The sequence below is a fragment of the Penicillium manginii genome (genome assembly GCF_028828005.1).
Source record: "Penicillium manginii strain IBT 31320 chromosome Unknown utg000001l:1.0-3466041.0:1.0-3467806.0, whole genome shotgun sequence".
In the NCBI taxonomy this organism is placed as follows: domain Eukaryota; kingdom Fungi; phylum Ascomycota; class Eurotiomycetes; order Eurotiales; family Aspergillaceae; genus Penicillium; species Penicillium manginii.
The window spans coordinates 1,709,397-1,722,525 of record NW_026643102.1 but is presented as its reverse complement, the minus strand read 5'-3'; the positions used below and the strand labels follow the sequence as shown (position 1 = coordinate 1,722,525).

Sequence of the window (13,129 nt, the reverse complement as noted above, 5' to 3'; positions counted from 1 at the left end):
TCTAGAAAGGACAGGCAACGCCGACGTTTGCAATTTACTGACCACCGGTAAGCTTCTCCCAAGCCTCCTTGTACTTCTCGGCGGTCTTTTGCTGGATCTCCTCAGTCATCGACACACCATCCTTACCCTTAAGACCCTCCGAGGTAAGCCAGTCCCGCAGGAATTGCTTGTCGAAGCTCGCCTGGCCACGACCAATCGCATACGATTCCTTGGGCCAGAATCGTGACGAGTCCGGGGTCAAGACCTCATCAGCCAGAACAACCTCGTTCGTCTCCTCGTCGACGCCAAACTCGAACTTGGTGTCGGCGATGATGACACCGCGCTTGTCCGCATACTCGTGCGCAACCTTGTACAATTGCACGGCCAGCGCCTCGACGGTCGAGGCATACTCTCCGAGAATCTCGGCAGCTGTGCATTCGCCGTCAGTTTCGATCTTGACTTTGAAAGAAGAAGGTAAAAATGTTGCGGGCAAAGCGTCGCAAGTCACGTACCTTGGTCGGGGTGGATGTTCTCATCGTGCTCGCCCTGCTCCGCCTTGGTGCTAGGAGTGTAGATCGGTCCATCGGGGAAAGCCTGGCTCTCCTGGAGACCTGCGGCGACCTTGATTCCGTGAACGGTGCCGGACTTCTTGTACTCATTCCAGGCGGAGCCGGTGATGTAGCCGCGGACGATGGCCTCGATGGGGAGAATGCGGAGCTTGCGGACTTGCATGCTGCGGTTCTGGAGCACGGGGCGCAGGGATTCGGGGATTTGAGGAGGCAGGTCGAGGGTGATGAAGTGCGTGCGCAGCGAGGGGACGGCTTCCTTCAGAGCGTTGAACCAGGTGCGAGTGCAGAGGGTGAGCAGAACTCCCTTGTTGGGGATTCCCTATATGACAAGTCATTGTCAGTTATCAGTCTGGGGGATTTCTCCGGTTGAATTGGGCTGTTGAATTGGAGGAAGAGCGTGTACATTCTCCATGATCACATCGTAGGCAGAGATACGATCGGTTGCGACGAAAAGGAGAGTCTTGTCGTCGATTTCGTACAGGTCGCGAACCTTGCCCCGGGCGACGAGGGGCAAAGCGCCTTGCAGATCGGTTGTTGTTAGAGCTTGGGACATGGTGTTGCAATTGGGATGTGAAATGTCTAGAAGTTGTAAATGCGTCATGTTAATTTTTGGCGGGGCACCGAGGGCAGTTGCAGCCTGAGGCCCTTATCCGCCTTTATCGCGTCGCGCGATGTCAACTTCCTATAAGGTTACCTTCCGTCTACCCTGGCGAGATTCAATATGGCCTGGTCGTGACCAGAAAAAAACAATGGCCCGTTACTTAACACCCTGGAGAATCTCTCTACTGTGTTTGATCACCGTGTACACCGATGGCGTCGTCCCCAACTCGTCCGCCATTCATGTGTTGTCCTTCCTGACCGCGGGTCTCTTCCCTTTAGATCCCGCCGATAAGCAATGGGAGAGTCACTACCTGCCCAGCATTGATGAATTGGAGGAGGTACTCTCACATCATGAGTCCTCAATCCCCGGCCGCACGTTATGGGATTTATTTCTCAGGAAGCTATGGACCCTCGACTCGCTCGATGCCTTAGAGGAGTTCATGAATGATGTCCTGCCATCCCTCTTGTCGAAGACGCGTGAGCAATTGATCCAGGAGCGTGATGATGGTCTCGCTCCGGAAGAGGAGGGAATGCGCTTGTCTAGGAGCTCGCCGCTGGGCGTGTTTGTGCGCAGAGCCTGTCTCGAATACACGCGGCTGCAGTTCCATGACTCGGTGAACTTGTGGACTGGATTTGTCAAGTACCGTCTGCCAACATATCATATGTGGGCGCGGAGGAATCCATCAGATGAGCAGTCGCCGGTCGATATTAATCTTACCATGAATGGTCTAGATACCAGCAGCTACCTTTCGCAGGTAGTCTATGGTGATTTTGAGCAAGAAGTGCAGGACGATGGCATGGTTAGTATCAAAGATGCTGAGCGACTGGTTGAATTCCAGGTTGGCGAGCTACAAAGTATGTTGAGCGTCCAAAGGTGACAAACTCCTCTGCTAACGAGCATAGGACTGGGAGGCAGAGTTCCAGACGAGATGAGGACGCAACTCAAGCATATCATGACCTCCGAGTCATCAGTTCCCATACTGATGTACTATCTTGAGTACGTGCAATTTACCTGATCAACCTAACCTCCCTAAACATGGATTGTCACTGACAATATTCAGGTATCTCGATGCCTGGAAAGCTGGTGATTACACATCAGCTTTCGACAATCTCCATCGCTACTTCGACTACACTATGCACAGTAACATTGACCGGAGTGCTTATCAATTTGCTCTGCTTAATCTGGCCATCATCCAAGCTGATTTCGAGTGCTTCTCCGAGGCTATTTCCGCCGTACAAGAGGCCGTTGCCATTGCGCGTGAATCCCACGACATGAACTGTCTCAACTTCTGCATGAGCTGGTTGTACCATTTTGGAAAAGCGTTCCCGGAACAAATGCGAGAAGTGCAAAACAGTGGCATGCTAGGAAATGAAAAGGAAGGCCTTGCGTTTCTCAAAGCCAAGTCGAAAGAAACTGACATGTGGTCTCTTTTGAGTACCACACTGGTGAGCGAGGCAAAATTGGAGATGCAACAGGTATGTCTTGAATCTTTCTCCGTTAGCTGACTAGGCACATCACGCTAATACATCCTAGGGTGAAAGTCTTGCTTCGATCGTTGAAACATTCGTACGAGCTTCTCATGTCAACATGACCAAAGGTCTCTCGACAGCGACAGGATCACACATGCAGCTACAAAGCATTATGTATGCCCGAATAGGTAGGATTCTCGCTTTCTGTTCCTTATAAAATATTTTACTAAAATCCACACGACAGGGGCTACTCACCTATCTTGGCTAGATACTGAAGTATTCCGCGAATGTTACGCAGAGGGCTCGCCCTACGATGACTTCGTGAAGCTTACGTTCCGAAATTGCCAAATCGTACGCCATGCCAATACACACATCCGCCACACTTGCTCAGTAACTAACTTCTCCCTCTAGCTCGCACAAAAAGGAAACTACAAGGAGGCCTTCGCACGAATGAACAAGGTCGAAGCAGAGAGACTTCGTGCCTTCAAATACAACAACTCATGGACCTACTATTCAGGCCTCCTCCAACTACAAAGACAAATCTGCCGGTAAGTGCATCATTTCCACTATTTTCTTCCCAATGACACCCCTGATCTGATATGAACTCTCCCAGCGACGACAAAGTAGCGGTAGAGCACATCATCGCCCAACTCCAAGCCGTACAACTCCTAGAATTCGAAATGCGCCTCCAGCTCGCCTTCTACACAATCGAATTCACAATCCGACAAGGCGACTACGGCCGCGCTCTCCGAATGGTCGAACAAGCCGCCCACTCAATGCAACCCGAAAACTTCGACGTCCACTCCCAAATCAAACTCCTCTGCCTAAAAGCGCGCATCCTGGAAAAATCCGGCCACCCGCAACGAGGCTTCTCCCTCGCCATGCGCGCCGCCAGCATCGCCCACCGCTCTAAAATCCTCCTCGACCTCTGGGAATCCATCTGCACCCTAGCCGCCGTCCTCCTCAGTCTACGCGAATTCGAAGCCGGCGCCGAGCTCGTCGAGAGCATTATGCCTCAGGTTCTGGAGTCGGAGGACTTTGCGCTCATTGCGCGCGCTTATTCGCTGCTTGTGGACGCTAATATGGGGATTGCGGGGGAGTTGTGGGCGACGGTGGGTAAGGAGAGTGCGCCGGTCAGGAAGGAGTATGTTAATCGGGCGATTGGGTATATTGATTCTGCGTATGATTCTTATGAGGAGATTGAGGATTTGCTGGGTCAGACGGAGATGATGGCTAAAAAGGCGACGGTCATGCACTTGACTGGTGATCCAGTCTTGGCTAATGATTATGCGGCGAAGTATTTGGATTTGCGCAGGCGGAGGGGTGCAGAGGTTTGAGATCAATTGTTCCAAAGTTCTTTTGTAATTTTAGAGGGTTGGCGTTTTTTTCTCCCTCGGGCTGGGAATGGGATTCGTTATCTTTTATCTTTCATGGAAGTAGGTAGGTGTTCTTGACACGAAGATATTCCTGATAAAATCGAGAATGAGCCCTGGAGCTTTATGGATGAACAGCAGCAACAGGAGAAATAATACCCATATTTGATTGGAATTGCATTAATTTCGGCTTTGAGCCTGAATAGCAAAGTTCCTACCTAGGTAGTAACTTGAACCGTCTTCATTTTTATTTTGTTCTATGTATATGGACATAGTACTATCAACCTTGGAAACCGTTGACAAATGGTTGATAGAAGAAGTTCTGGCTCGAATAAAAGCCAAAGTTTGTACTGCCACTGTGTGTGACGCGCCCAGATACGAAGAGATCAATATTAAAAATGCAGTCCCCTTTAACGATGATATCAGACAGAGAAGGATAAACAGGGAGCAACGGATTGAAGCCAAGTAAACAGACTGCGCGTGCCTGGATACAGCCTAGGTAAATATATTCAGTTCGTTACAGTCGGATGATGCGTACAATAATTATTGATATTATTATAGGGCGACAGCAGATTTCATAAGCTTTCGTTCTAGATTGTTTTGATGATGAGTACAAATCCACTACGTTATATTGATACTTGCATGGTTGAAGTCCTCATAACTACATAAACATGGCAATGGCGCGGTAATACCCAAGTCAGCGTTTCTTCTCGAAAAGACACATGCTCAGTCCAGTATTTTGGAAAATTATCTGCAACTTGTTCGCTCCTTGAAACTTGAAGGTATCTTCCGCGGCGTGTACGGCAATAAATAACGTAGTAACTAACATACGCTAATAGCATGGAGTACTATTGTACACTTTGCGTGAGACATGGGGGATACTATCTTGGCGTACAGTCTGCGATTGAGCATCTCCGCCGCTTCCATGTTAGCTTTATCGGGCGCCCTGGAGAAACAGATTTGCATAATCATATGTGGTACTGCTTTGGTTGCGACTCTGATTACAAGGATCACCGCAGCTACAATTTCGACAACGCTATGTGGAGTCACCTAGAGGCCAGGAATGATGTTACCTGTTGGATGCTCCCTACCGACCTGAAGTATGTTTGAGAGAGATAAAGGAGCTAATCAGGGAGCGAATCTTTACAAAGACTCAACTCGAATGAGAAGCTTCATGATAGGAGGGAGAGACAGTGCATTAGGACTAGCATTGTATTGTGTAGGAGCTGATGAGCATCATTTTATTTACCGGTATGATATTGTTATTTCTGGCAATGTTGGAGGATCTCCGGGAACTCTGGCGCTCGCGATGGTCCTTCTAGCTACTTCAAATTCTATCAAATTGGCAAGTAAGTTGTTTACTACTAGTAACAAGACTGTCTCTGGGTGCACATTGCACTGCTCAGCAGGTAAACTAATCGTCCAAGAGATTTCCCTTCAGTCTATAGATACCTAGAATATCTTCAAGGCTCACCAGACAACCGTATGTACTCTGCTCCGCGCATTCGAGTCCTATACAGAAAGGTCTTGCGGGTGGTAGCCTTGATATACCCTTGCACTGACAACGCCCGAGGTACTACTTACGACAACAGTAGCCTGTAATAATGATACAAGGTAAATTTCAAATCATAGCCTGTCTCAAAGCTAGTACGCATAACCCATCTACAAACCCACTACGAACCAAACATCCCAGCCCAGCACCAACTCAAAGAAACTTTGAACAAAACAAAAGAAATATCGAGATTGATTGATAGAATACGACAAAGTCCCACATCATTCTGTTAATCACACATCCCCGGACCAACCGCCAAACAGACAGGTAGGCTCTATTCCCCGTGAACCATCAGCGCGATAGAAATACATATACAGTGGCAAGGATGTCTTCTCCAATGTGGCGCGTCAAGGGCTCGATTCACGGGATTTGTTGCAAATTTTGTTGCGCGTCGTGGACGTTAGATTTAGGTGGGCTTGTCCTTGACGTGGTAGTTGACGTCGGAGTTCCAGCTAAGAAGACGTTAGTTGGGGTTCCTTTTTAGAAAATATGGAGTGGTGGTGGAGCGAGGGAGTCCAGGCAATTAGTCTTTCCCTGCTCCGCAGATTTGTGGGTAGTGTGGAAACTAGATGCTTGGGTAAAGGCAGAGAACGTAGTTCTTGCTCTGAGCGGGGGTGGGGTGGATATAATATAATATCATATCATCGGGGTAATCGAAACTCACAAGATAGTCTAGCGAAATGAATTAGTACACACGAGATCATCTTGGTTTTGGCGGGCTGCGGAGGTAGAAACTCACCTTGTCACCGTCTCCCCAGGGGTAGTTCTTGCTGCGGATGTTCTGGTAGGGGTACTCGGTACGCTCCTCGAGAGGGGCCATGTGGTCCCAGTGCTCCCAGTGCTCGTTCCACAGGTTGTAAGCGTTTAGGCCACCGCCAATGAGGCAGGGGATGACAGCGCTGCGGATTGCTCAAGTTAGCATTATTCGGATACCGTTTACTGGCATCGAGAAAGGAATTCTAGCTCCCTCATTCTTGTCTCGAAGGGAGTGGTCGGGCCGGGAGTGCGTACAAAATGGAGAGCTTGCGCCACAGGTCTATGAAGCCATTGAGTCAGTACAAAGCCCGCAAATCAACCTGGGTCCACGGGATATCCGTCCCGCGAGACCGATTCGAGCAGAACGTACCGCTGGTGGAGGCGGCGTGGTGCTTGACAGCAGCACGCTCACGGTTGAACTCGTTGTCGACGACCCACTCGGGCTTGGCCTCGGAGGAGTTGAAGCGGCGCTGAGCGGTCTGGCGGACCGGAGTCGAGCGCGTAGCACGCTGGGACAGACGGGCGGCGTTGCGGAACATGGTGGGTTGGAGGTTGGAGTGGAGGGTTCTGTGGAAGAGAGATCGGGGGGGGGTCATACGTTGAAATTGAGGCCGCTTTAGTGGACTCCCGTAAATCGCCGGCTTATGTAACTCGACGTCACTCCACACTCACGTGATATCGAGCTTGCCGCGACGGCTGGGCGGCCTCGGTCTTGTTTATTTAGTTTGGTGTTTATTGCTTTCGTGCTTCGGTTTTTGAAAACAAGAACGGGTCATCGTCGATCTTGCATTTGACTAAGGGAGTCTTGCTGAGGGCTTTTCTGTAGCCGTGCAGCTGGATATGCTGCTTCGTGAAGAGGAAGCTGTTGGCCATGGGGTTTCGCATAACCACCTGGAATGGTAAGTTTCTCGCCTTCGGTTGGTTAATGGAACCATTTTATGCTCGAATGCTGATATTTGTATGACAGTGAACGGCATTCGGTATGTAGCTAGAAAGCCGAGGGATCAAGTTGCGACTAACGACTCTTCAGAAATCCATTCTCCTACGAACCCTGGAGAGGGACTAGGACCTTTGAGGTGAGACCCCTTGATTCTGTGGACCCGGGAAACAATTTACTAATTTATTGATGTTCAGTCTATGTTTGATATCCTGGAGTCGGACATTGTGGTTTTCCAAGAAACCAAAATTCAGCGAAAAGACCTCCGAGATGATATGGTCCTGGTTCCCGGATGGGACTGTTATTTCAGCCTTCCTCGATTCAAAAAGGGCGAGTTTCCTTTCTTCGGTACTTTGTGTTTGTATTTTTTTTTCTAATTATCCACAGGCTACTCTGGCGTGGTGATCTACACGCGAAACGCGACTTGTGCACCAATCCGTGCTGAAGAAGGCATCACGGGAATCCTTTGCCCACCAAATTCATCAGTACCATTCCGCGAACTACCTCCAGACCAACAAATAGGCGGTTACCCGACGATTGAACAGCTCACGCGGTCCAACCAACAAACTGGGGATGATTCTGCAGAGGAAAACGACGACGAAAGCTCAGCCGCCGAACCAAGTATCGATGCGGCAACTCTGGATTCAGAAGGACGTTGTGTGATTCTCGAATTTCCAGCATTTGTCCTGATTGGAACCTACTGTCCTGCATATCGGGATGAAAGCCGCGATTCCTTCCGAATGGACTTCCTCAACGCTCTCGACGCTCGGGTCCGGAACCTGACTGCTATGGGCAAGCGGGTGTTCCTGACTGGAGACATCAACATCTCCAAGCTCCCGATTGACTCGGCACATGCTCTTGAAGGTATCCGCAAGTGCACCACGACACAGGAGGAATTTTTGTCCAGTCCTCCGCGGAAATTATTCAATGAGTTGCTCGCTGACGGCGAGGTGGTCGGTAAACGCGAGACTGGGCGGGAACAGCCTGTCCTCCACGATATCTGCAGATCGTTTCACCCGGAACGTACTGGCATGTACACATGTTGGGACACGAGACTGAATACACGACCGGGAAACTATGGGTCGCGGATTGACTACGTGTTGTGTAGTCTGGAGATGCGCGATTGGTTCTCCAATTCCAATATTCAGGAGGGACTGATGGTATGTTTTCTCAAAACCGGCGCGCTTTCTCTTGAACGTTGAAACTTCTGAGCGCGAAGTAAACAAACAAACTTGTCTAACCTAACCATCTCCTCCCTCCAGGGCTCCGATCACTGTCCCGTCTACGCTGTCTTCAAAGCCTGGGTATCCCACAACGATGAAACGGTCCACATCAAAGATCTCATGAACCCCCCCTGGGATGTTCAAGGGCGGCGAACGTCAGCAAGAGTATTCTTCGAAGTACATGCTACCAGCGTCTGGGCGACTCCTCCCGGAGTTCGACGTGGACAAACGAAGGAGCATCAAGGATATGTTCTCCCGCAAGCCTTCGAGCGCACCAAAGGTCAGCTCTACACCTACGGCATCAATGACGCCCAGCTCGAAGGAGGTTGGCAATGCATCCGCTTCGCCCGCTCAAAACAGCGGACCGCCATCGCTATCCCGCAAACGATCCCAGCCTCTCTCGAACTCGCCCATCAAACGCTCCAGGCCCTCTGCGACGCCTTCGGGGACTGCGAGCGGACAGAAAACCCTGGCTGGATTTTTCAAACCAAAGCCCACTGGCAGCAGCGCAGCTTCTCCGGCGCAATCCGGAACCTCCCAGGTGTCCCCTCCATCCTCCGCGCCCGGCAGAACAACAAGCAGCATCGAAGCGCCTTCAACAACAGACAACGCGAGTTTCCAAGTACCCTCGAGCGCACCGGGGAGTGCGCTCGCCTCGTCTACCGAATTTCCGACCGGGGATCTCACGCCGAGCAAGCTCGGAGACGACCTGGTGATTGATCCGATCGTCAGCAAACAAGATTGGGGCAAACTGTTCACCAAAAAGCCCGTCCCCAAATGCGACGGGCATCAAGAACCGTGCATCAGTCTTACCACGAAGAAACCCGGCATGAATCAAGGTCGGGCCTTTTGGATCTGCCCTCGACCCCTTGGACCCAGCGGAGAGAAGGAAAAGGGCACACAGTGGCGATGCCCGACATTCATCTGGTCCAGCGATTGGAACTCGAGCTTGTCGGCATCGACGGAGCTGTAGGAAGGGGGGATCCCCAATATTAGATCAAGATACCCGATTTATCATGACTTGGTGGTCAATATACATACATTTCGCGATTTGCCCCTTTTTTCACTTTTTTTTTCACATTTTATTCACCCTTTTCTTGGCCTGTAGATTGCTTGGGGTTTATACGAGGAACAATACTAATGACTTGAGAGACTTGCAGGTACCCGCGACTTTATTCACATGAACCTTGAACATTCATCAAGTCTCAAATCATCAATTACGGTCGCCTAATCCCGAACCAAACTTTGTGCAGCAAGGCTTACCTGGGAAGTATTGTCTATTGAGGATTTCCATTCAATTGGATTGCTGTGATGTGTGAAATTCCAAGCTAACTCTTAATATTAGGCAGATCCACCTTTTGTCTGGGGGATTCACACTAACCCTGGAAAGTGGAGTTTATACGGCAAGCTGGCAGCTCAGCTCCACCTCAACTCCAACGTCATCACATCAAATTGACATGTTTCTTTGTCTACAAGAAAAGCAAACTTGATTTTGTGCCAATAAGAGAAGGTCAAATTCTTCGAATATTCATTCCCGGTGGCCCAATAGGCCGCCACTGAGCATCAAAGAAACAAAGAAGATGGAACACAGTGGGCCCAACAGTTGAGGCTTCCTCAGTGAATAAAAGAGAACACCCCCCCTCCTCGAACATTCAACCATCATCTGTGTTCTCAATCACAGAGAACAATCACTTATGCTGAATTGTCCCCGAGATTCACAATTGATAGCTGCCTAGTCAAGGTATGGATCACAGGCTATTGTTCTGTTTGCCTCAATTCCGCCTCAATAGCCACCGGATCGGATCCACCCATCACCAGATCGACTCACCCAGTATACTATACACTATCTCAGCAATTTGTCTCTAATGCAAACTGGCAACCCTTTTCGTCATCGACACGTGCCCCTATTTGTCTACCTTTCGGTCCTCTCTCTTCCTCTCTACCTCTCATCGACTTCGCTTCTTCTCTCCGTACCCCATACCCCATATCCACAGATATCGTTGGATATCACTCTCAAGCCGATCACCCCAAGCTTCAAATTCGTTCAGCCTTCAACCGGAAACTCGAGACCATCTTGTTTTCACCGGATTTGGCTCCTTGTCACGGACCTTCTCTCACTCCAACCTTCTCTCATCGCACTCGCAGAACTTCTCTCCGGATACCGTGCCGCTCCAACAAGCGTGGCGATCCAGTTGATATCTGTGCTCTCACACCGACTTTCATCCCGAACCCTTCAAAACCGCAAATCCAAACTACCACTCCGAGCTCGCACTCGCAGACCTTCTCTCCAGCAACCGCAACGCTCCAAAGTTGCGGCAAATCAATCGATCCCCCACTGAAACGGATCCTCACCCCGTTTCACCCGATTCTTCGAAAACCGCCAGCTCCGATCTTCCCATCCGACCCGAAACCCACGACCTTCTCACAGAGATCGCAACCCTCCAAAGTTGCGGCAATTCAATAGACTCCTTGCTCTGAAACGGCTTCTCATCCCGTTTCACCCCATTAGTCGATACCCGCCTCGAGCTTTCAACTCCGTCTTTGCAGACTTTCTTCCCCGAAAGACGCATTCCTCAAGAGGTGTGCTTTGTTGTCTTTTTCTTTGAAGGGGATTCATCGCTTCTTTCGACTCCCGTCCCATCTCCCAAGGGGATCTCCGGGTCGTTTCTTTATCCGCTTTTGTGTGTTGATCGTCTCGTTCGGTCTTCGTGTGATTCTCTCGTTTCGCTCCGCATTTTCGGTTCGGGGTTCTCTTCACATCGTACTTTCACAGGAACTATTGCCGATCCCGATTTAAAAGCATACGTTCCGGTGGAGATGTCTCATTTCGACGGAAGTGCGGACCGCCAAAGCTTTCCGGCGCCTCTTGACATTGACCAAGCTTTGCAATTGTCCAACTTTGCCTCAAGCGAGGGTCCCCAACTTTTTTCGGCCCCTCTTGGCATAGACCAGGTGCTGGAGATGGTCGACCTCGACCCAGACGTGGAGCCCCAGAGCCTCCCCGAGGGCTTTGACCCAGGCCAGGCAATGGAGCTGTTATGGGAAAATTCGCTCATTCATCGCAGTCAAACCGGTGGTGAAATAATGGTCCCATTCAATGTCGTTCAGTTGATCGGGGAAGACAAAATGAGCATCCTACACAACAGACTCAGGTATGTTCCGGCGGATTCTAACTCGTTTCAAGGCTGATAAATTCTATAGAGTGTTGACCGGTGGTGAAGTCGATCGATTCGATGACTATCAGTTCGGATGCGTACGTCTTATGCCAAAGTCGCAAACACCTGTAGTCCAGGTTCAAGAGTGGGCTCGGATTCATATTTCTAAACAACTGCATGAAGCCGCAAGCCAAGGCATGAACCTCTACCCGGACTTGCAAAAAATCCCTCGTCCTCCGAATTCATTTATGTTGTACAGGAAGCACCACCACAAGCCGATCACTGCTGAAAACCCGGGAGTCCCTAACACAGCGATTTGTAAGTTGTTGACCTTGTGACCTTTACCCTGCATTTTTCAACACTGACTCTTGTTCTTCTTTTTGCCAGCTCGGATTATCGCGGACATGTGGAAGTGCGAGATCCCGGCCGTAAAGGACGAGTTCAAAATGTTGGCTCAAATGGCGAAGCAGGAGCATGCCGCAAAGTATCCTGGCTATCAATATGCGCCACGAAAGCCCAATCAAAGACCTCGCCGCCGCCCACGAATCCATCCGGGAGCGGTTTCATGGCTGTGGAAGACTGAAAAAGGAGCTGCAATTATGAAAAAAGCTACCGATCGCCATAAGTCGGATGGATGGGTTCCAGTGAACCGCGAGTTTGTCGAGGAACTGGACGCCCAGCATATGCTTTTAGGCCCTCAAGGGCTCGGTCCACCCCCTTTCGGCGCAACTCAGGCGCAATTTCAGGAACTAGTTAGGAGACAAATTCTACCCAGGAGGAGGATGATCAACAGCTGTCTGCGGCAGACGAAGAGGACTTTGAGCCTCTTTTCGAAAGTCTTGACGAAGACTTCTTGGAGGAGATCCTTAACTTCGACGATGTCTAACTTTCTCTTCCTCGCGCACATGGGGCATCCGCCCCCTCACTTGATCATCCTCTATTGAGATACACTATTCGACAATCCAAATCAACCCAGCAGAGAAAGCAAGTTCCAGTTCACGAAAGAAAAGCGAGTTTCAGTTTACGCAATGAAAGCAAACCCTCATCCCGAGAACCACACACAACACCCTCACACTCAAAGAACCCTCGCCGAAACGACATCAGTCAGACAGGTCCTCCTTGAGCAACAACAAAGAGAATTGATGGTGTCCACCACGACGCGACGACCTCCTTTCGCGTTTTCAATCATCATTCCTTCCCTTATTTACCTCCGCCTCCGAGGTACTCGTGTGTTGTCTGCCCGTTTCATGTTGCGCAATTCCCCCATTCATTTATCCCCCTTGTCTGTTCTTCTCTTCTTCTCTTCTTCTGTTCTTTCTGTTCTTTCTGTTTTCCCTTGCGTTTTGGTATTCGTCATCTTTGCGTGTACAGTAATAACCCCCAAAACACATCACGAAAACCACAGTCCTGGATGTATTTGGTATCCTTTCTTTCTTTCGAGTAGACATGTAGATTTGTAGAGCTCTGGGTATCTCCACGACCAAGATTCTCTGCATTTGGAAAAGTCCCACGCCG

The 13,129-nt window shown here is 49.9% G+C and overlaps 5 protein-coding genes across 5 annotated transcripts; 3 read left to right on the top strand and 2 right to left on the bottom strand.

Moving 5' to 3' along the window:
- Window positions 1–34: 34 nt before the first annotated feature.
- Window positions 35–1,149, bottom strand: N7533_000610 (phosphoribosylaminoimidazolesuccinocarboxamide synthase; the record flags this gene model as incomplete). The annotated part of the gene is made up of 3 exons (XM_057097260.1): window positions 35–408; window positions 492–867; window positions 952–1,149. 3 exons carry the CDS (start codon window positions 1,147–1,149, stop codon window positions 35–37), a joined length of 948 nt encoding a protein of 315 aa, XP_056965753.1.
- A 148-nt stretch (window positions 1,150–1,297) lies between these two features.
- N7533_000609 (putative anaphase-promoting complex subunit Apc5) lies at window positions 1,298–3,955 on the top strand (the record flags this gene model as incomplete). Its single annotated transcript, XM_057097259.1, has 7 exons — window positions 1,298–2,003; window positions 2,052–2,145; window positions 2,210–2,624; window positions 2,683–2,806; window positions 2,863–2,969; window positions 3,030–3,166; window positions 3,232–3,955. The coding sequence occupies 7 exons, from the start codon at window positions 1,298–1,300 to the stop codon at window positions 3,953–3,955; spliced, it is 2,307 nt and encodes a 768-aa protein (XP_056965752.1).
- Window positions 3,956–5,949: 1,994 nt separating this feature from the next.
- Window positions 5,950–6,838, bottom strand: N7533_000608 (cytochrome c oxidase subunit VIa; the record flags this gene model as incomplete). Its single annotated transcript, XM_057097258.1, has 5 exons — window positions 5,950–5,995; window positions 6,208–6,215; window positions 6,283–6,442; window positions 6,555–6,579; window positions 6,670–6,838. The coding sequence occupies 5 exons, from the start codon at window positions 6,836–6,838 to the stop codon at window positions 5,950–5,952; spliced, it is 408 nt and encodes a 135-aa protein (XP_056965751.1).
- A 301-nt stretch (window positions 6,839–7,139) lies between these two features.
- N7533_000607 (DNA-(apurinic or apyrimidinic site) lyase APN2) lies at window positions 7,140–9,432 on the top strand (the record flags this gene model as incomplete). Its single annotated transcript, XM_057097257.1, has 6 exons — window positions 7,140–7,198; window positions 7,366–7,375; window positions 7,434–7,593; window positions 7,624–8,396; window positions 8,499–9,000; window positions 9,083–9,432. The coding sequence occupies 6 exons, from the start codon at window positions 7,140–7,142 to the stop codon at window positions 9,430–9,432; spliced, it is 1,854 nt and encodes a 617-aa protein (XP_056965750.1).
- A 1,844-nt stretch (window positions 9,433–11,276) lies between these two features.
- Window positions 11,277–12,500, top strand: N7533_000606 (HMG-box domain-containing protein; the record flags this gene model as incomplete). Its single annotated transcript, XM_057097256.1, has 4 exons — window positions 11,277–11,611; window positions 11,661–11,932; window positions 12,002–12,366; window positions 12,390–12,500. 4 exons carry the CDS (start codon window positions 11,277–11,279, stop codon window positions 12,498–12,500), a joined length of 1,083 nt encoding a protein of 360 aa, XP_056965749.1.
- Window positions 12,501–13,129: the final 629 nt, after the last annotated feature.